Source organism: Solanum pennellii, chromosome 3, assembly GCF_001406875.1.
Source record: "Solanum pennellii chromosome 3, SPENNV200".
In the NCBI taxonomy this organism is placed as follows: Eukaryota; Viridiplantae; Streptophyta; class Magnoliopsida; order Solanales; family Solanaceae; genus Solanum; species Solanum pennellii.
This window is the reverse complement of record NC_028639.1, coordinates 67,265,435-67,286,277: the sequence shown is the minus strand read 5'-3', so window position 1 is coordinate 67,286,277 and position 20,843 is coordinate 67,265,435. Positions and strand designations below refer to the sequence as shown.

Here is a 20,843-nt window from a genome sequence, read left to right as displayed (position 1 = left end):
ATATATTGAAGTTGAAATACTGAGTTCTCTCTTCACGAAAAATAATTTATTTTTAATTTGATATAGAGCTTAAGAGTATAATTTTTTTTTTAAATTTTATAATTATAAATTAAAATTAGGTTAAATATACAAAATTACTCTTTGATATGGAGTTTAAGAGTATAATTATTTTTTTAAATTTTGTAATTTTTAATTAAAAATAAATTAAATATATAAATTACTCTTTAATCTTATGATCTTAAATATACTATGTAAAAATTATTAAAAGAAAATCATTCTTTCTAAAATATAGGAACTTCTAAATATAGAAACGTAGCGAGTATAATTTATGTACATGAAGCTCTCAAAAGTCACAAACGCTGGTACAATATGCACAGACGTGTCAAAAGGGAAACGAAAACTAAGAGCGGACAGGTGAAGTGTGTGTTGAAACGACAAGTATACTCATGCCAACTTTGTCGTTTTCCTTGTGCAACTTTGTTTAATTTCTACACCCATTTCTAAACCTCTGTAAATTACTACTCTCTCATGGCGGACCCGAAATCTTCCACTTCCGACTCGTATGTTCTATTTTGCTTTTATGTTTCTGTGATCACAAGTTTGACGATTTACTGACTGTTTCAATTTTAGGAAAAACAATAAAAAAGATTTTGCTACGGCAATTTTGGAGAGGAAGAGATCTCCTAACCGCCTTATTGTTGATGAAGCTATAAATGATGATAATTCAGTGGTATCTATGCACCCTGCTAAAATGGAAGAGCTCCAGTTGTTTAGAGGAGATACAGTATTGCTAAAGGTTTCAAGTTATTCAATTAATTATTTGTTTATTGTAACTATTAGTTGAGATGTTAAAAAAAACAAAAAAAACATTGTATTATTGTAGGGTAAAAAACGGAAGGACACTGTTTGTGTTGTCCTTGCGGATGAGCAATGTGAAGAACATAAGGTCAGATTGAACAAAGTCGTTCGGGCGAACCTTCGGATTCGTCTTGGGGATGTTGTATCTGTGCACCAGTGTCCTGATGTTAAGTATGCGAAGCGTGTTCATATTCTTCCTATTGATGATACAATTGAAGGCATGACTGGCAACCTGTTTGATGCCTACTTGAAGCGTAAGGGCATCCATTTTGTATTCAGACTCTTTGTCTAGTCAACTTCGAAATGTATTTTGATAAATAGTTGGTGTTAGAGTAGGAAATACATAGTTTAGGTGTGTTTTTGACTGTTTTCTCTTTTCATTATCTAGATTATCTCATTTAACAGAGTCTATTTGCATTTGCTATTGTTGACATACCAGCATACTTCTTGGAGTCTTACCGCCCTGTGAGGAAGGGCGATCTCTTTGTAGTCAGAGGTGGCATGCGCAGTGTTGAATTTAAAGTGGTTGAGACGGAGCCTGGAGAATATTGTGTTGTTGCACCTGATACAGAGATCTTTTGTGAGGGAGAACCAATCAGGCGTGAAGAGGAGGAGAGACTAAATGAAGTTGGATATGATGATGTTGGGGGTATGAGGAAGCAAATGGCTCAGATTCGTGAGCTGGTTGAACTCCCTCTGAGGCATCCGCAGTTGTTCAAGTCGATTGGTGTGAAACCACCAAAAGGTATTCTTCTCTATGGTCCTCCCGGATCGGGGAAAACCCTCATTGGAAGAGCTGTGGCAAATGAGACTGGTGCCTTTTTCTTTTTGATTAATGGGCCTGAAATTATGTCCAAATTGGCTGGTGAGAGTGAGGGTAACTTGAGGAAGGCATTTGAGGAAGCCGAAAAGAATGCGCCATCTATTATATTTATTGATGAGTTAGACTCGATTGCTCCAAAGAGAGAAAAGACACATGGTGAAGTTGAGCGGCGAATAGTTTCCCAACTTCTGACATTAATGGATGGACTCAAGTCTCGATCACATGTGATTGTCATGGGGGCTACCAATAGACCAAACAGTATTGATCCTGCTCTCAGGAGATTCGGAAGATTTGATCGGGAGATTGACATTGGCGTACCAGATGAAATAGGGCGGCTGGAGATCCTACGTATTCATACTAAAAACATGAAGCTCGATGATAATGTGAGCTGCTTTCTGCTTGTCCCTGTTGCTTCCTATGTTTACCTAGTTTTCCAATTATGAGCAGTTTTATCAGTTTTTTGTTGAGGCTGTCACAGGTTGATCTAGAGAGGGTTGCAAGAGACACACATGGTTATGTCGGAGCTGATCTTGCTGCCTTGTGCACTGAGGCTGCACTGCAGTGTATCAGGGAGAAAATGGATGTTATTGACTTGGAGGATGAGACCATTGATGCTGAAGTGTTGAATTCAATGGCTGTGACTAATGAGCATTTTCAAACTGCTCTGGGTGCTTCAAATCCATCAGCACTGCGAGAAACGGTGAGTTTTATTTTTTCCTAATTGAAGCATTCCTTCAAGTAGGAGTTACTGTTTGTTGTTTTTCAAAGTATATCTTTCCTTTTGGTACTTCTTGGTGACTGAGTCTCCTGGTTTTCAGGTAGTGGAGGTTCCCAATACATCTTGGGAGGATATTGGGGGGCTGGAAAATGTCAAGCGGGAACTTCAAGAGGTATGTGATTATGAAATTAAGAGGCTTGTAATTGAAAATTTTGATTCCATTACGGACTTCTTAGGTGTTGTTGATGGTTCCATCGTCATCTGTATATATTGTTTGGCCAAAACTTGGACAATAAAGAACATTTTGATAATTGTTCCTGTTAATAAGAGAGCCTAACAATTCATTAGTTTAGGTTAATAGTTTCGGCTCCGAAGGAAAGAAAAAAAGATTCTTCTCGTTGGGGTGGAGGTGGTATTTAAATTCCTCTCATGTGCATCTTCTACTGTTCTTACTTGAAAATCCACTTTGCTTGCGGCAGACTGTTCAGTACCCGGTCGAGCATCCTGAAAAGTTTGAGAAGTTTGGAATGTCACCCTCCAAAGGGGTACTTTTCTATGGACCACCTGGTTGTGGCAAAACTTTACTGGCCAAGGCTATCGCAAATGAGTGTCAGGCTAACTTTATAAGTGTGAAAGGACCGGAGTTGCTTACAATGTGGTTTGGAGAAAGTGAAGCGAATGTTCGGGAAATATTTGACAAGGCACGGCAATCTGCTCCATGTGTACTGTTCTTTGATGAACTCGATTCCATTGCTACGCAGGTACTACCTCAAATACTCAAGCCTGATGTAGACTTGTCACTTCATTTCTGTCACAATTTTATATTTTCTTGATCCAATTTTTGTTGCATTTGTCCCTCTTTTAGAGAGGAAATTCGGTGGGAGATGCTGGTGGTGCTGCTGATAGAGTACTCAATCAATTGTTGACAGAGATGGATGGAATGACAGCAAAGAAAACAGTTTTCATCATTGGGGCAACAAATAGGCCAGACATTATTGACCCTGCATTGCTCAGGCCAGGTCGTCTTGACCAATTAATTTACATCCCCCTCCCGGATGAAGCTTCTCGTCTTCAAATCTTCAAAGCATGCTTGCGTAAGTCCCCTGTCGCAAAGGACGTGGATCTGTCAGCTCTAGCACGGTATACACATGGTTTTAGTGGTGCAGACATAACCGAGATTTGTCAGCGAGCATGCAAATACGCCATTAGGGAAAACATTGAAAAGGTAAAGATGCTCCTTTTGCACATTAATAATGGTACCTTCCAAAATAATATGTGAATTGCAGCTCAGTCGGTCATTTCCTTTTTTCTCCCGATTTGGTAGTAGATGAATTTTACTCCCGTTTAATTTCTGAATGACAGGATATTGAGAGAGAGAGGAAGAGGAGCTTGAACCCTGAAGCCATGGATGAAGATGACACCGATGAAGTGGCTGAAATAAAGGCTGCACACTTTGAGGAGTCCATGAAATATGCTCGAAGAAGTGTGAGTGATGCTGACATTAGGAAGTACCAGCTTTTTGCTCAAACATTACAACAATCACGCGGACTTGGAACTGAGTTCAAATTTGCTGAGCATGCAGCTAATGCTACACCAACCGGGGCAACAGCCGACCCATTTGCTTCTGTTAACGCTGCTGGAGACGAGGATGATTTGTACAGTTAATAAGTTAAACATTGAGCACAAGGATGCTAGGGATGCTGGAAAATGGAATGTTAGTGTAAGTAGAATAACTAGGTATGTTACCATGTTGCAACTTTTGTGTTAAAGAAATTTCGCCTGTGGATGTTATCTAATGTACTAATCTTATAGGCTATAACGAGAATTGAGATGTGTTTGTCTACGACATCCCTTCTCTCTGGTGTTGAAATTTATGAACATTAGTTGTGGACGATTTTTTAGCAAAGCAGTTAAGGTTATCACTGGACGACTTCCGATTTGGAGATAACTACATATATGGGACAATAAGTTTTCGAGTTTTCCAGGTTGATTTAGCTGGTGGCGAAGTTACCAAGCTTCTCAATTTCCAGGAATCAAGTCTAATCATATCTATTTTACAGACGATTATTGGAAAATATATCTGGGCTCGGACATGGGTGTGTTCAGCTTAGAAGATGGCAGTTTTCAGCCGCATTACTTCCATGAGTCGTGTTTGTCCTCCAATTACTTGTTTTTATTTGTTATGATATGATATGTCATGTTTTTGTTTTTATTTTGTTATGATATATCCTGTTTTCGAAATTGGTTGCTGTATCGAGGGTTCAACATGTACTGCAGTCACCATTGCAATTTGTATACCTTCTGAATAACAGAAGTAGCAATATAACCATCTTCTAGCTATCCAGTGTTGGGAAAGACAAGGCACTAACAAAAATGCCTGACAGGATAACAGAGGAAGAATACCCAAGTCTATACTTTCCCTTTTCGCTTTGAACCAAGAGAAGACAAACAACCACAAGCAATATGATAGTAAGGCAGCAAGTAATTCAACCAAACAAATATAACAAGGCAATAATAAACAAATCACACAAGACACCAAGATTTACGTGGAAAACCCTTCGATGTGAAGAGTAAAAAACCACGGGACCAAAAGCTCCACTATAATCACCAAGAGTTACAATATTGTTCTCCAAAATTGGCCACAAAACAAGTGCCAAACAACGAGCAACAACAAAATAAGATTGCACCAAATCTAGAGAATTAAAGGAGCAAAATCACCAATTTCGCAGCTACTGTTCACGACAGAAAAACTGAAGCTGCAGGCCACCAAATCCAACTCTGTCAGTTCCTAATCAAAGATTGAGATGAAGATAATATGCTGTCCAAAAATCAGCTCAATCGGACAAGAAACGAAGCGGGAATCGCAATTTGAAGTTGGCTGTTAGGGCTGAATTTTGACTGCGAAAACTGCTCTCTTTCTCTCTTTTTGGCTGCTGAAAAAACTCTCTGTGTATATGAAAATAAGACCTAAATAGGCTTATATTTGCCTCATAAGAATGGGCCTATGGGCAAAAATGGGTTGGTCCAAATTGGGCTTTTATTTATCCACATAGGAAGGGAAAAAGGGCCATAACCCAACAATTCTCCCCCTCACGACTATGTGGAGGAGACCGCCATCCCGGCGACCATGCAACAATCTTCAAACTTCCCTCTTGGCAAAGCTTTAGTCATCATATCGGAACCATTGTCATTTGTATGAATCTTTTCAAGCTCAAGCAACTTAGAATCCAACACATCTCGAATCCAATGGTATCTCACATCAATGTGTTTAGACCGACCATGGAACGTAGAATTCTTGCCAAGATGTATAGCACTTTGACTGTCACAATAAAGCACATACCTCTCTTGAGCACAACCAAGTTCCCCCAAGAATCTCTTCATCCAAAGCAATTCTTTACAAGCTTCAACGACAGCAATAAGCTCAGCTTCTGTAGTAGATAGAGCAACACATTTTTGCAACCTAGATTGCCAAGACACAGCTCCCCCTGCAAAAGTAACCAAGTACCCTGAAGTAGACTTGCGAGTATCAACATCACCAGCCATGTCTGAATCAGTATAACCACAAAGAATAGGCTTCCCTGTACCAAAACACAAACTCAGACTAGAAGTGCCACAGAGATATCTCATAACCCACTTCACAGCATTCCAATGTTCTCTTCCCGGATTAGAAAGAAAACGGCTAACAACTCCAACAGCGTGAGCAATATCCGGTCTTGTACAAACCATCGCATACATCAAACTACCAACAGCTGAAGCATAAGGAACTTTCTTCATATCTTCCTTCTCATCATCACTAGAAGGACACTGTTTCGTGCTCAATTTGAAGTGCATAGCTAAAGGTGTACTGACAACCTTAGCTTTGTCCATGCTGAATCTGCGAAGTACTTTCTGAATGTACTTCTCTTGTGATAATACCAATTTCTTGGCCTTTCTATCACGGACAATCTGCATGCCAAGAATCTGCCTTGCTGGTCCTAAGTCTTTCATAGCAAAAGACTTACTCAACTCTTGCTTCAACTTCTGAATCCTGCAAGTATTATGACCAACAACAAGCATGTCATCAACATAAAGCAACACAATAATAAAGTCACCATCAGAGAACTTTTGCACAAAAACACAATGGTCTGAAGAAGTCTTCTTGAAGCCCTGCTGACTCATAAAAGAACCAAACTTCCTGTACCACTGCCTGGGAGCTTGTTTCAAACCATACAAGCTCTTCTTCAATTTGCAAACATAATTCTCTTTACCCTTGACTTCAAAACCTTCCGGTTGCTCCATATAAATTTCTTCATCTAAGTCACCATGGAGGAAAGCAGTTTTAACATCCATTTGCTCAACCTCTAAATCTAGACTTGCAGCCAAGCCTAGAACCACACGAATGGATGACATCTTCACAACTGGAGAGAATATCTCATCAAAATCAACTCCCCTTTTCTGATTAAATCCCTTGACAACTAATCTAGCTTTGTACCGTGGAACTGGATTACCATCTTCATGTTTCACCCGAAAAACCCACCTGTTTTTCAAAGCTTTTCTGTCTTTAGGTAACTTAACCAAATCAAAGGTATGATTATCATGCAAGGATTTAATCTCATCTTCCATAGCATCAAACCACCTTTCTTTTTCTTCACTTTCCATGGCCTCATCAAGACTCTCAGGTTCTCCCCCGTCAGTCAAGAGTACATACTCATTGGGAGAATAACGAGATGAAGGAATTCTCTCTCTACTAGATCGTCTGAGAGAACTCTCTGGAGCATCTATAATTGGTTGTTGGACAACCACATCATCTTGCACTGGAGCATCAACAACATCATGCCGGTCATTCTGAACATGATCACCATCTTCATTATCAACTTGATTTTCATCATTATGAAGATTTTCTTCCGGTGCAATAGTCAAAGGAACTGGATCAACATCAACTAAGCTCTCACTACTCTGAAAATCAGCCTTGTCAGCTTTGTCAAAATCTTCAATTGTTTGGTCTTCAAAGAACACAACATCACGGCTTCTAACAAGTTTCTTCTCAACAGGATCATAGAAACGATAGCCAAATTCATCTTGACCATAACCAATGAAGATACACTGCCTAGTTTTAACATCCAACTTTGACCTTTCATCCTTAGGAACATGTACAAAGGCTTTACACCCAAAGACTCTAAGATGATCATAAGAAACATTCTTACCAGTCCAAACTCTGTCAGGGACATCACCATCTAAAGCAACAGCAGGAGATAAATTGATAACATAAGCAGCAGTATTAAGTGCTTCTGCCCAAAAGGAATCTGACAGCTTAGCATCTGAAAGCATACATCTAACCCTCTCAACTAGAGTTCTGTTCATCCTCTCTGCTAAACCATTTAACTGAGGAGTCTTTGGAGGAGTTTTCTGATGCCTAATACCCTGCTCTCTGCAATATCTATCAAAAGGACCAATATACTCACCACCATTATCTGAGCGGATGCATTTCAATGTCTTCCCTGTTTGTCTTTCAACCAAGGCCTGAAAACTCTTGAACACATCAAGTACTTGATCCTTGGACTTCAAAGGAAATACCCAGAGTTTGCGAGAATGATCATCAATAAAAGTCACAAAGTAAAGTGCACCACCATGAGATCTTACCTTAAAAGGACCACACAAATCAGAATGTACCAACTCCAGCAAATCAAGCTTTCTTGAAGGCGGATGACTCTGAAAAGAAACTCTTTTCTGTTTACCGGCTAAGCAATGAACACATTTCTTCAACTTTGCTTGTTTCACTCCAGAAAGCAAATTTTTCTTAGCCAAACTATCAATCCCCTTCTCGCTCATATGACTCAGCCTTCTATGCCATAACTCTGATGAAGTATCATTCTCCACCAAATTTACTGAGTCTCTAGACATGGAGCCCTGAAATACATACAAGTTAGACAACTTGTCACCACGGGCCACAACCATCAAACCTCTAGTAAGCTTCCACTGGCCAACACCAAGTGTATTAACATAACCCTCATCATCAAGATATCCCACAGAAATCAAATTCAAGCGAACATCTGGAGCATGCTTGACATTATTGAGAACTAGTTTGGAACCATTGTTACTTTCCAAACAAACTGTCCCAATGCCAATAACTTCAACTTCATGATTATTGCCCATTTTCAACGTTCCAAAATTACCTGGAGTATAAGAAGAAAATAATTCCTTCTTTGGCGTGACATGAGAAGTAGCACCAGAATCCACAAACCAGCTAGACTCATCACGAACAAGATTAATGGCATTTGCATCACAAGAAACAAGAAGATCATCATTAGCAACAACAGCAACACGATTTTCATTATCGCCTTCTCTCTTTTGTTGTCTCATATCTCTCTTGTGCTTGTAACAATATTTCATGATATGCCCATTCTTGTGGCAATAGTCACATGTAATATTCTTGTATTTAGACTTTGACTTGCTTCTACTTTTACCTCTATCATTCTGACCTCTGGACTTGTTTCTCCCCCTATCTTCAGTAACCAAAACATCGGAGTGTGAAGCTGAAGAAGATGAGGCTTGAGATCTTCTTCTCATTTCTTCATTCAAGACACCACTCTTAGTATATTCCATGGTTACAACACCACTGGGAGCAGAATTAGTCAAAGAAACTCGAAGAGTTTCCCAAGAGTCTGGCAGAGTATTAAGAAGCCAAAGTCCCTGTATCTCATCATCAAACTTTACACCCATTCCGGACAGCTGGTCAAGAACACCCTGAAAATCATTAATATGATCAGAAATAGGAGTGCCCTCTTTATACCTGATATTCATTAATTGTTTCAATAGGAACAACTTGTTGTTGCCAGTCTTCGAAGCATAAAGTGTCTCGAGCTTGTCCCACAAACTTTTGGCATGTGTCTCATTCACAATATGATTTCTAACATTATCTTCAACCCATTGTCTAATATAGCCACAAACCTGCAGATGCTCAAATTCCCATTCTTCATCATTCAAAGACTGAGGCTTATTAGAAGCAAACACAGGTAAATGCATCTTCTTGACAAATAGAAGATCTTTCATCTTGCCTTTCCAAATATGATAGTTACTACCATTTAAACACACCATTTTGCTCATATTTGCCTCCATCATTCAAAACGACAATCAACAATAACCAATGCTCTGATACCACTTTGTTGGGAAAGACAAGGCACTAACAAAAATGCCTGACAGGATAACAGCGGAAGAATACCCAAGTCTATACTTTCCCTTTTCGCTTTGAACCAAGAGAAGACAAACAACCACAAGCAATATGATAGTAAGGCAGCAAGTAATTCAACCAAACAAATATAACAAGGCAATAATAAACAAATCACACAAGACACCAAGATTTACGTGGAAAACCCTTCGATGTGAAGAGTAAAAAACCACGGGACCAAAAGCTCCACTATAATCACCAAGAGTTACAATATTGTTCTCCAAAATTGGCCACAAAACAAGTGCCAAACAACGAGCAACAACGAAATAAGATTGCACCAAATCTAGAGAATTAAAGGAGCAAAATCACCAATTTCGCAGCTACTGTTCACGACAGCAAAACTGAAGCTGCAGGCCACCAAATCCAACTCTGTCAGTTCCTAATCAAAGATTGAGATGAATATAATATGCTGTCCAAAAATCAGCTCAATCGGACAAGAAACGAAGCGGGAATCGCAATTTGAAGTTGGCTGTTAGGGCTGAATTTTTGACTGCGAAAATCTGCTCTCTTTCTCTCTTTTTGGCTGCTGAAAAACTCTCTTGTATGTCTGAAAATAAGACCTAAAAATAGGTTTATATTTGCCTCATAAGAATGGGTCTATGGGCAAAAATGGGTTGGTTCAAATTGGGCTTTTATTTATCCACATAGGAAGGGAAAATGACCCATAACCCAACATCTAGATCTTGAATTACATAAATCCCAAAATATAAAATCACAATTTATTCCTTTTATAAGTTTCTAATTAAAATAATTTATTAAAATTTTAAAAAAATAAATACAATAATTGAAACTCGAATGCATTAATACATAACTCGGATACATTAAACATTGTCTTAAATACGTTAAATACAAGCTCAAATACACAATATGTAGCTTAGTTAAATTAAATACTGGTTCGAATAAATTAAAGAAAATAAGGAATTTTCGAGATTTTTAAAAGTAATAAGGAATTTTGGAGATTTTTAAAAGTAATGGAGGATAATGGAAATAAGTGGGGGAAAAAGAGTGTATTTCTGTAATTTATCCTAATAATTTAGAATCCACTTCTAAATTTGGGCTAAATTTGTTTTTCTAAATTTGGGCTTACAGAATGCATGTCATGTATGCGGGCCTTCTCAGCCAAGCCCACCTAGGGAGATCACACCCAGATGTTGGGCCCAAAGACGAAGCTCGGTCCAGCCCACAATCTATTAGGATGTGGAGTTGTGGACCAACATTTCTTCTTACATTTTTTCTAATATATACAAAAAAAAAAAAAAAAAGTGTAAAAAAATCCTATACATGGATAGTTTGTTGAAAATTTCTTTATTTTGAATTTGAATTGGTAGATGAATTTATTGAAAAATTGAAATATTTCATGTATTTATGGATTTAAAAAGTAGGGTTAATACATCAATAACCCTTAAATTTACCAGTAAATTTTATTTATATACTGTTTCAATTGAATAGTAAATTTAATTTAGATAGTCAAATTACACCTTGTTTGAATTACTCATGGGTGACGTGGTAGAGCACAAACAGTTATGTGCAGGAACGTACAAATGTTATGGAAATAGTAAGAATGTAAAGTGACCTTCATGAATTTCCTAACTTGGTGGGAATCTTTTCTACTCGACTATTTTATTTCTTTCGTAAAAATCAAAAATTTCGCTAAAAATATTATAAGAAGTCTTTCAAATATAATGCAATAAAGAGTAATATTTGACAGGAAAAATCAAATTCCTAAAATAAAAAATGATTCGATAAAAACGTCTTATAGTATGTGGGTTCGGCATAAACTCTGTTTTTTGTCTTCAAATTAGTAGTGTTTGCTCACTGATTTATAAGTTGTGTTGTACATATATATATATATCTGTCAAGTTGAGGGGTCCTTTAGTTGTTTTAGATGAGAACATTTCACTTGATTGGTTTGGCAAATAACTTAATTCTTTCTATTCTAATTCTTGGACAATAGCGTTATGGAGCCATAAGGGTCATCCTTTCAATCATTTTCCCAACCTTTCTATGCTCCCTAGGGGGCGGAGCTAGGGGTGCTAAAGGTTTAGATTTGTCGAAAAATTACATTGTATAACAAAGTAAAATTATTTTTATGCTTTTTAGTTGGTGTAGTGTTGTTTCTTTATGGACATAATGCATAAATATGACCCTTAACTTGACATCAGTTGACAATTATGACTTTTAAACTTTGGATGTATACAAATAGACACTTAAATTTATGAAATTGGGCAAATGAACACATTCGTCCTATATAACACCCTACATGGTAATTTTGAGTCATACATGGCGCCCTACGTGTATTGTGTCATGTGGGACACTTGTGTCTACTTGTTCAGTTTATACAAGTTTAAGTGTAGTTTAAATGTCTATTTGTACACATACAAAGTTAAAGGTCATAGTTGTTTGCTGAAACTAAGTTAAGAGTCTGTATTATGCCTTTTTATATTTTCGATCTATGTAATGATACTGTTTCCAACTACCCTTATTTGTTGGCCCTTCAATTACAAGTTAGGAGATATATCATCACCAACTAGAGATATTATGGTTTGCTATCTTCTTCACTGTCTCTATCAAAAGAAAATGAAAAGTGTAAAATAGTGTATCTGTGAAAAAAGGAATGGTCCAACTGATATTTTGTACTTGGAAAAACTTAGAAGAACTATGATTAATTACTTTCCAAGGTGCTGAAATTCATTAACATCTATTAATTTTGGTGCAATGTAATATTGATAAAGACTTCATTTTCTTACATTCATGCACAACGGACTAGACATGTAAACGGCTTGCTAGTAGACATATTCGACAAGATGTTACAGTATACTTGCTCCTGTACAGTTATAGTTCTATCATTACGAAAAAACCTGTTAAATTATATAATTTTTGTATTGTCAATCACTTCAATATGCTAATCAATGGCTGCTAGCAATTTTCCGTTTCTCGTTGTTTTTGTTTGAAGGCTGTTTGAATTGATACTGTTAGTGGACACTGTAAAGTAGGGAGATAAAGAAACTTTGCTGTACAATGGATTTCATTTTCATTTGCTTAACAATTAAATTGACAAGAAGGTTCCCTCTACCTAGCTCTTTACGGTTGCTAATACTATCTAGCTCAAAAGAATAACAGATCTATCATGACTAAACTATTGCTACATTATTACTGGTTGCTGGTGCTATAGTTAACGGAGGAGGATGAGTGAGTAAGAGAGCAATTAAAAGACCCTTGGAGGCGTAGCAACTGAGCTGGAGTGACAGATGAAGAAGAGTAGGAAAATGATGGAGTATCAGACATTTTTGAGGAGTTGTTCGATGTCTTTTTAGCTTCACTTCCTGTTGCGTTCTCATGGATAATCTCCTTGAGTAATGCCACCACATCTTTCATTGTTGGACGATCTTCAGCCCGATTACTAGTACACAACAGGGCTATTCCAAGGGCTTGAAGCATTTCTTGAATTTGTGTATCAGGATGTCCTTGTAACCTTGGATCAATAACGTCAACTGGATCTTTCTTGCTCTTTAGGTGGTCGCGAACCCATTGTATAACATGTTGTCCATCAGGGAAGGATGGGTCGGCTGGCTTTTTCCCAGTAATGATTTCTAGCAACACAACTCCAAAGCTAAAAACATCGCTCTTCTCTGTAATCTTTAGCATACAAGCGTACTCTGCAAGAGACAAAACAGTAGAACAGAGTTTAGTCCTTTTCATGCCAGATATTTATCACCTATTTGATCTTGATGTTTTTTGAAACATAACAAAGGCATTATTTTTGTTGGGCGATTATTTTTCACATATCGCAATCGGACAACAAGCTATGGCCAAAGGGGTATGGAGACAGCAGCAATGTGTCCATGCTTGGCTGTGAAAGTGTGACCACTAACTTTGGTTATGGTTTTTTTTTTTTAGAGTATTCCCCATCCTAAGTATCTCTAGTGGGGGGCCATACACAGGCAAAAAGATGGGGAAATAGCATTGTAGCTGCCAAGTATGTCATGACAAACTTGGTTTTGCACATAGTTAAAGCTAGCACATGGTTTCACATGCATATATTGTCAAAATAGTGACTTAATTCCATCCATATGGAAGCAACTTAAACTGAATTCTCCTTCTTGCTCTCTGTTTGCAGTACTTTATATCTGTTCTCTTCTGCTACCTCGCATTCAGTTTCTTTTTTTCTATAAAGGAAAAAATCCAAAGGGCAAACTTGGGGTCGGCTATATGAATCCTCATTCATTTAAGTTCACGGCATAAAAGTAAAGAAAATATGTTACAGATATAAATAAATAATACTCTAATACAAATAATAATCAGGATAAAAGTTTCATACGAGTCTTATATGGATCTTATTCTTCCATTGTGTCTTATCTTTACCTAAACCTGTATTGATATCAAGAGCCCACTTTCTTCCATATATACATTGAGAAAATCATTCTTATGTATATGTGTAATTTTAGGACGAAGAGGGTTCAAATGAACTCTCTTCTGTCCTCTAGTTCCGCCATGGACTTGAACTAAGTAATCAATGAAACCTCACATAATTGCAGTACTAGAGGAGAATTACTCTGATGACTAAAGTAATAACTAGTTGATTTTCGAAAGAAATGAACTTGAACTAGGAAGAAGAGAAACATTTACCTGGGGCAAAGTAGCCATAAGATCCAGCAAACTGAGGATTTGCTGTAACTGAAGAATTTTCCTCCTCCATGAGTCTAGCAAGTCCAAAATCAGCTAAACACGGCTCGTAACGATCACCTAACAAAATGTTCTGAGCCTTGACATCGCGGTGGAGGATGGGCGGAACACAGTCGTGGTGCAAGTAAGCTAAGCCCTCAGCCACCCCTAATGCAATCTTGAATCTGGTTTCCCACTCAATTAACCCTCCAAAACCTTCATGTAAAAATGAACCTAATGTACCATTTGGTAAATAATCATAGAACAATAGCTTAGTCTTTCTATTTGCTGCCCAGCCAAGTAATTTGACAATGTTCCGATGTCGAATTCGTGCCAGTGTGGCAATCTCCGACGAGAATGCCGACATTGAGTGCTTGTCCGATGCTCGGAATCTTTTCACAGCGATCGTCAATCCTGACGGGATATTCACCTTATACACAACTCCGGACCGACCACGGCCGAGGACGTTGCCAACGGTTAAACTTTTTGCAACGTCAGTTATAGATAAGTCGAGTTTTTGGTATACTGTGACCTCCCATGGTGGGCCAAGTTCAACGTCATTGTCGCCATCTAGATCGTAATCGTGGGCCTTGCGGTTCCGTATTTTGCCGCTGAGGATGATGTAGAAAGCTGCCATAAGGAGGGCGCAAGCTGCGCTAAGCAACACCACCATCGCCACCCTCGCTGCTTTGGTACGACGGACACCGCCGCCCTTGTCGGCGGAGCACTGGTTGCCGGGAAAGCATAGATCTGGATTGCCTGCAAGTACACTGAGTGGGAGCTTAGAGAAGAATGAGGTGTCAGGCACGTGCCCCGATAAATTGTTGTGCGAGACATTCAGAACCACGAGATTTTGTAGGTTCGCGAGAAATTGTAGGTCCCCCGAGAGCTGATTATGAGAAAGATCAAGCACTCCAAGCTTGTCCAATGCGGCGAACTCTGCCGGAATTTCACCGGAAAGCTGATTCCAGCTGAGGTTCAGTGCAATTTCTAGACCAGGGATTTTACCAACACTCGCCGGAATCTCGCCGGAGAGTTGGTTACCACTCAAGTCAATCAACTGAAGCTTCATGCAGGAACCGAGTTGAGTTGGAATAGGACCAGAAAACCTGTTCTTACCCAGAACAAGTTTGGTGAGTGAAGTCAGTGAACCGAAACTCGGACTCAAAGTGCCTTCAATTAAATTATCGGAAACATCAATGAACTGGAGGATAGCCAGCTGATTCAAATTCTCCGGTAAATTCCCACTGATTGAGTTGGAATGCAAGTCTAGAAATGTCAGATTCCGGCATCCAGAGATCTCCGGTGGAATGATCCCGGTGAGGTGATTAGATCCGACATCAAGGAAATTCAAGTTCTTCAATCTCCCAATCTCCGGTGGCAGTGATCCGGTCAGCTTGTTATCATTTGCCCGAAGTCGAATCAGCGATGAACAGTTCCCTATCTCTGGTGGAATGGGACCAGAGAGATTATTCGACAGTAACAGTAACTTGTTCAGCTTCTGAAGATCGAATATCCCTTTAGGAATCGAACCAGTCAATGCATTCTGCGACAAGTCAACAGCCTCGAGATTATAGCACGAGGAAATTGAAGAAGGTATTTCCCCTTCAAGGCGATTTTGCCACAAGAACAGCAAAGTTAAGTTGGACAAGTTTCCGAATTCCGATGGTATGGAACCGGTTATCTCATTGTTGTCGAGCTCAATGTGAGTAAGACCAGTGCAGTTTCCTATCTGTGCTGGAATCCGACCTGAAATCTGATTAACACTCAGCTGTAACTCTTGCATTGAATTCAATCTCCCAAATGATTCCGGGATGCTTCCGGTTAATGAATTCATTGAAATGTCAATGACTTGTAATTGTTGACAGTTCCCAAGCTCAGGAGGGATTGTTCCAACCAAATTATTCTGCCACAAAAGGAGGTTTTGAAGGTTCTTGAGGTTACCAAGCCGAGCTGGGATTGAACCAGTGAGTGAATTCTCATAAAGATAAACATTTTGGAGCTTGGAGCAATCCCCGAGCTCCGGTGGTATTTGTCCAGAGAGCAATGAGGTGTAAACAGCAAGCGTTTCGAGTCTTTTCAGCTGGCCAAGAGAAGAAGGTAGAAAACCAGAAATGCTAGTTTCTGCCAATCCTAACATAACCAAATTACTACAGTTGCCAATTTCTTGAGGCAATGGACCTTCAAGATTCTTGTTTCCACCTCCTCTAATAATCTCCAACTTTTTCAAATTCCCAATGCTACTTGGAATTCCACCACTCAGCTGATTATCATAGAATATAAGCCACACCAAGCTACTGAGGTTACCAATGTCCTCAGGGATCGATCCGACCAGCCGGTTAGAATTAATATGAAGTTGCTCCAGTTTTGGCAAGTGAAAAATTTCACTTGGAATTTCGCCTGTCAATGCATTGTCACTCAAGTCCAAGAACTTAAGTCCCTGAAGCATCCCAATCTCTTTTGGAATTACGCCACTAAGATTAGTCCCTGACAAAACAAGCTTATTCAACGACACCAATGAGCTAAAATTGGACGGAACAATCCCAAGCAAATCCACATACTTCAATTCCAATTCAACAACTTCCTTATTGAAGTTGCAAGTAAGACCAAACCAAGCACATGGAGTTTCATCAGTAGGATCCCAATTACTCAACACATCTAATGATCCATTTAAGCTTGTTGTCTTCCATAAAAGAAGAGCCTGACCTTGAGGATTGAGAGCAGAGGAGGTAGTAGTAAAGTGAAGAAAGGAGAAAAAGAAAAAAAGGGTCCATGAATAAACAGGCATTAGATTAGAACAAATATGTGAGTGCTACTACAAAGTTCAAGATTAAACAGAGAAAGGAAGGGCTGTTCTTGGTTTTGGTGTAGAGGTTTAAGCCTAGGGAGGAGAGACAAAGAGAGGAAAACCAAATCATGTCTTGTGGGCTAATGGATTTTATGTAGGTTACATATAAAAATTTGAAAAAGTTGCCAGAATCTCCGGATCCAAGAACAGCTAGGCCATTATGTAAGAGAGAGTGGGGAGGAATTTTAGATGGCTGTTTTTTTTTTTAATCAAACTTGTAAGTGGATTTTTTTCTATTATTTAAAAATGCCAAAGATGGTGCTTTCAATTTTTTTTAAATTATTTTAGCTTGGTGTCTTTGAACTTCATTATCACTTGACATGTGACCTTTTGGGTACTGTTATAGTCACGGTGGTTCGACAGTGTTAATATATTGAATATTTTTATAGAAAAAGTAAATTTTTCATGAAAATAAAGAAATTATTTGAACAAATTTGTAATACTATATCTCATGAAAAATAATTTAAAATAAGAATGATTATATTATCAATTGAAAATTAGAAAAAATCAATTATATAAATATTATTAACAATTCACATTTAAAGTTCATTTGATTTTTACCTTAGACTACTAATATGCTCGAATCGCTTCTGATTGTAGCCTATATTTTATCAGTGTTATATATAGCTATCCTTTTGGGATGTCACTATGGAGTTAGTAGTAACAGAATTTAATGGACATTATACTATATGAAAATTTGACAGTTCCATCATTTTCAGCCAATAGGTATTTACAGAATTATTGGCATCACTTCACACTTTGTCTTGTTTTCTGGAACTCACTTCTTGCTTTCATTTAATTTAATTCGACACCTTTTTGCGCAAAAAGGGAAGAAAAAAACATAAATTTGTTTTTTTACTTTTAGCAATGACAAGAAAACAAAAACGTTACAACCAAAAGAACAAATATCTGCACCAATAATGTGACGTATTGTTCAAATAAAAATATACTCAATAAAATTTTATAAGTATACTTCAATTTTATTTCTATCTCGTGAAGTGATGGTAATATTTTTTTAAATGTGAAAATTAAATGTAAGACTGGAATATAGATCTAGATCTAGATCAATTGCAAAACTCTACTGAACACTTAACAGATTCTTTATAAAAGCTCCAAACTTAATAAAAAGATTTGTTATACCAAATTAGCTACAAATTTTACCTAAAGATTGCCAGTTTCAGTGTCAGTTTTTTGCAGAGGAGTTTAAAAATTCCACTCACTTTATTAGTTGAAGCATTCATTACTGTTACAAATACAAATTTAAAACACCATGACTTCAAAAATTGATTGTAATTACTAATTAGATGGAAAAAAAATAATACTAATTAATTATTTTGAAGAAAAAAAAATCCCATTTGACTTAATTAATTGCAAGGAACCTACAAAATCAAACTCCCTTTATTTAAAAGAAAAAAAAAACTTCTGAACAGATCTCTTTTATTTCATTTTTTGCCTTTTTTTTTTGTTTCTTTTAATGAACGTAAACAAGTGATCACGTGGTGTCGCGTGATAGCTGACTACAGCAAAAGAAATACCGTACATTATTAATAATAAATTAATAATAATTATAATTATTATTATTTTTTCTTTGACATAATTATAATTTTGAATTTGTGGGAAAAAATATATTGTAATTTAGTGGCGTGTTGGTTGTCTCGTGACTAAGGTCACAAAATGAGATTATTTAAGTGTAAACTATCTTACAAGGATGTCCATTTAGGAATCTAATCATGTTCTTGGACAGGCTTTATTTATTTATTTAAAAAAAAAAAAATTATGGCAAATAAGAAGAAGAAGAAAAGACAAGCAAAACCCCATGAAAAAGCAAGAAATAAAAAAGTTTCACTAGTGAAATTAATTAATTAAAACTAGTTCTAATTTATAATTTGCCACAACTTACCTTGGACATTAAGCTATGCTCTTAGCCTAACCCCATGCTAGCTTGTAGTTCGCTAAAATACAACAATAATATATTCAGTTACTATACAATAATAATATATTCAGTAAAATTTTATATGTAGAGTTTTAGGAGGATAAAGTGTACGAAGGATTTACTACTATCTCATTGGGATTAAAAAAAAAAAGATCGTCTTTGCAAGACTCTTGACTCAAGTGTAGCAAACTCAAGTATAAAAAAAAAATATAACATAAACTAACAAGAGAAGCAATGCGAAACCTACCAGAAAGGAACAAGAACATTAAAGTAGTATGATAATCAAAACTCAGTAAACAACAAATCATGAGAAAAAAGAACTATAATAATACGATTAGTGCAACGACAAACAACAAACAAACCTAAAAGGACAAAACTCTATAGACTACTCACTTTTTATTCTAATACACATCTTTCATATTCTATTATCTAATATCATATCATCGATAAAATATGATTGAAATATATAATTAGTATCATCTATTTTAATTTAATTAAAAGAAAATCGATTCGAATATGAATTAGTGTAAATTTTTGTATGCGGAATGAGTACATCGAAAGGAAGAGACATTTTTGTTTTTCTTCATTATTATATTTCTAATAGAATATATATATGTGTAGATGATTTGATAAGTGGGGTGAATTGTGTTACTAGAAAAGGAAAAGAAAAGGTATGGTGGATTAATGAGTTTTATTTTTATTTTATATATGGGACAATTAATAAAATGGGTTCCATCCCAAGAGAAGATATTTAAAATCTTTGATGGGGACTAAATATTATACATATCCCCAACTATTCCATTGTTTTTAAGTTATGAGAATTTGTTGTGTCACATCATGTGTGTTTTGAGGGGCCATCTTTTTGTTTTGTGTATTTCTATCATTTCATAAAAATAGTCATTTATTTAATTAATTAATTAATTATCCTTACAACTAATGCTAATAAGGGTTGTAAAATTAACATAATGTGCATGATTATTAAAGATTTAATGATTAAGTGGACATAGTCAGCCGACATGAAGGGATTGATCAAAAAAACAAGAATCATTAAGACAACTATAACTGTTCAAAATAAGCCTGCAACTCAAGTTTTTATCATATCTATTGCGGCAATTTTAAGCTTTAAATTTAATTAATTAATTAATTAAAGGGAAAATTTAATGATGACAAAGTGTAATAAATTAAGAACCACACAAGAGATTTGTTTATAAATGCAAAATGATTGTACATTGGAAAAGAGTTCAAAAGTAGCACATGCACGTATAGGAGGAACTTCTAGACTTGTATCATGATTTCTAAGAAACATGAATAGAAAGAAAATTAATGAAAAAATAATTTTGGTCAGAAAATTTGATCAAAATTTGTTTAGAATAATAAAATATCACATGATATTATGTTGTTTTACCTTTTTGAATATTTTAATTTAAAATATTAATATATTTTAATAAAAAATAATCAATTTATTTTAAAGTAAAAAGAATATTATAAATTTTTTAAATTTCTAGTCAAATTCTGATCTTAAATTTCGAATTTCTAAAAGCCCATCACCATCATAACTAATGTTTCTATGGGTTTATTATTGTGTAGTCGAAGCGTATCTAAATTTCTAAAATACAAGTTTTGCTGATATTCATGTCCTTTAAATTTGAGAGTAGATAAGTGGACACTTAAATTTATATAAAGTTGTATAAGTAGAGGTATATGTCCCACATATGACAATTCACGAAAGATATACTCGAACTAATTTATATTATGACACATAGGACACATATTATGTCATGTATAGTATGTATGCAT

At 36.6% G+C, this 20,843-nt stretch overlaps 2 protein-coding genes across 5 annotated transcripts; one reads left to right on the top strand and one right to left on the bottom strand.

Annotated features, from left to right (window-relative positions):
- The first annotated feature begins 348 nt into the window (after window positions 1-348).
- LOC107012611 (cell division cycle protein 48 homolog) lies at window positions 349-4,383 on the top strand. Of its 4 annotated transcripts, XR_003577593.1 has the most exons (10): window positions 354-560; window positions 631-796; window positions 884-1,112; window positions 1,298-2,064; window positions 2,160-2,381; window positions 2,500-2,571; window positions 2,879-3,160; window positions 3,265-3,624; window positions 3,762-4,136; window positions 4,212-4,383. XR_003577593.1 is itself a non-coding variant. In XM_027915970.1 (9 exons), exons 2-9 carry the CDS (start codon window positions 737-739, stop codon window positions 4,062-4,064), a joined length of 2,295 nt encoding a protein of 764 aa, XP_027771771.1. In that variant the 5' UTR covers window positions 349-414; window positions 631-736; the 3' UTR covers window positions 4,065-4,321. The 4 variants fall into 4 exon arrangements, 3 of the variants coding, with proteins under 3 accessions (XP_027771771.1, XP_027771770.1, XP_015067975.1); XM_027915970.1 differs by having other exon boundaries at window positions 349-414; window positions 3,762-4,321; XM_027915969.1 differs by having other exon boundaries at window positions 631-784; window positions 3,762-4,321.
- Window positions 4,384-12,593: 8,210 nt separating this feature from the next.
- Window positions 12,594-17,338, bottom strand: LOC107014803 (LRR receptor-like serine/threonine-protein kinase). Its single transcript, XM_015214897.2, has 2 exons — window positions 14,230-17,338; window positions 12,594-13,259 (listed from the first exon to the last, which is right to left on the bottom strand). Exons 1-2 carry the CDS (start codon window positions 17,051-17,053, stop codon window positions 12,754-12,756), a joined length of 3,330 nt encoding a protein of 1,109 aa, XP_015070383.1. The 5' UTR covers window positions 17,054-17,338; the 3' UTR covers window positions 12,594-12,753.
- Window positions 17,339-20,843: the final 3,505 nt, after the last annotated feature.

Coding starts and splice junctions, on each gene's coding strand:
- LOC107012611 (XM_015212489.2), top strand. CDS start 529: ATGGCGGACCCGAAATCTTCCACTTCCGACTC. Junction 561..630: donor AAATCTTCCACTTCCGACTC/GTATGTTCTATT, acceptor TTTCAATTTTAG/GAAAAACAATAAAAAAGATT. Junction 2,065..2,159: donor ACATGAAGCTCGATGATAAT/GTGAGCTGCTTT, acceptor AGGCTGTCACAG/GTTGATCTAGAGAGGGTTGC.
- LOC107014803 (XM_015214897.2), bottom strand. CDS start 17,053: ATGCCTGTTTATTCATGGACCCTTTTTTTCTTTTTCTCCTTTCTTCAC. Junction 13,260..14,229: donor TTATGGCTACTTTGCCCCAG/GTAAATGTTTCT, acceptor TGTCTCTTGCAG/AGTACGCTTGTATGCTAAAG.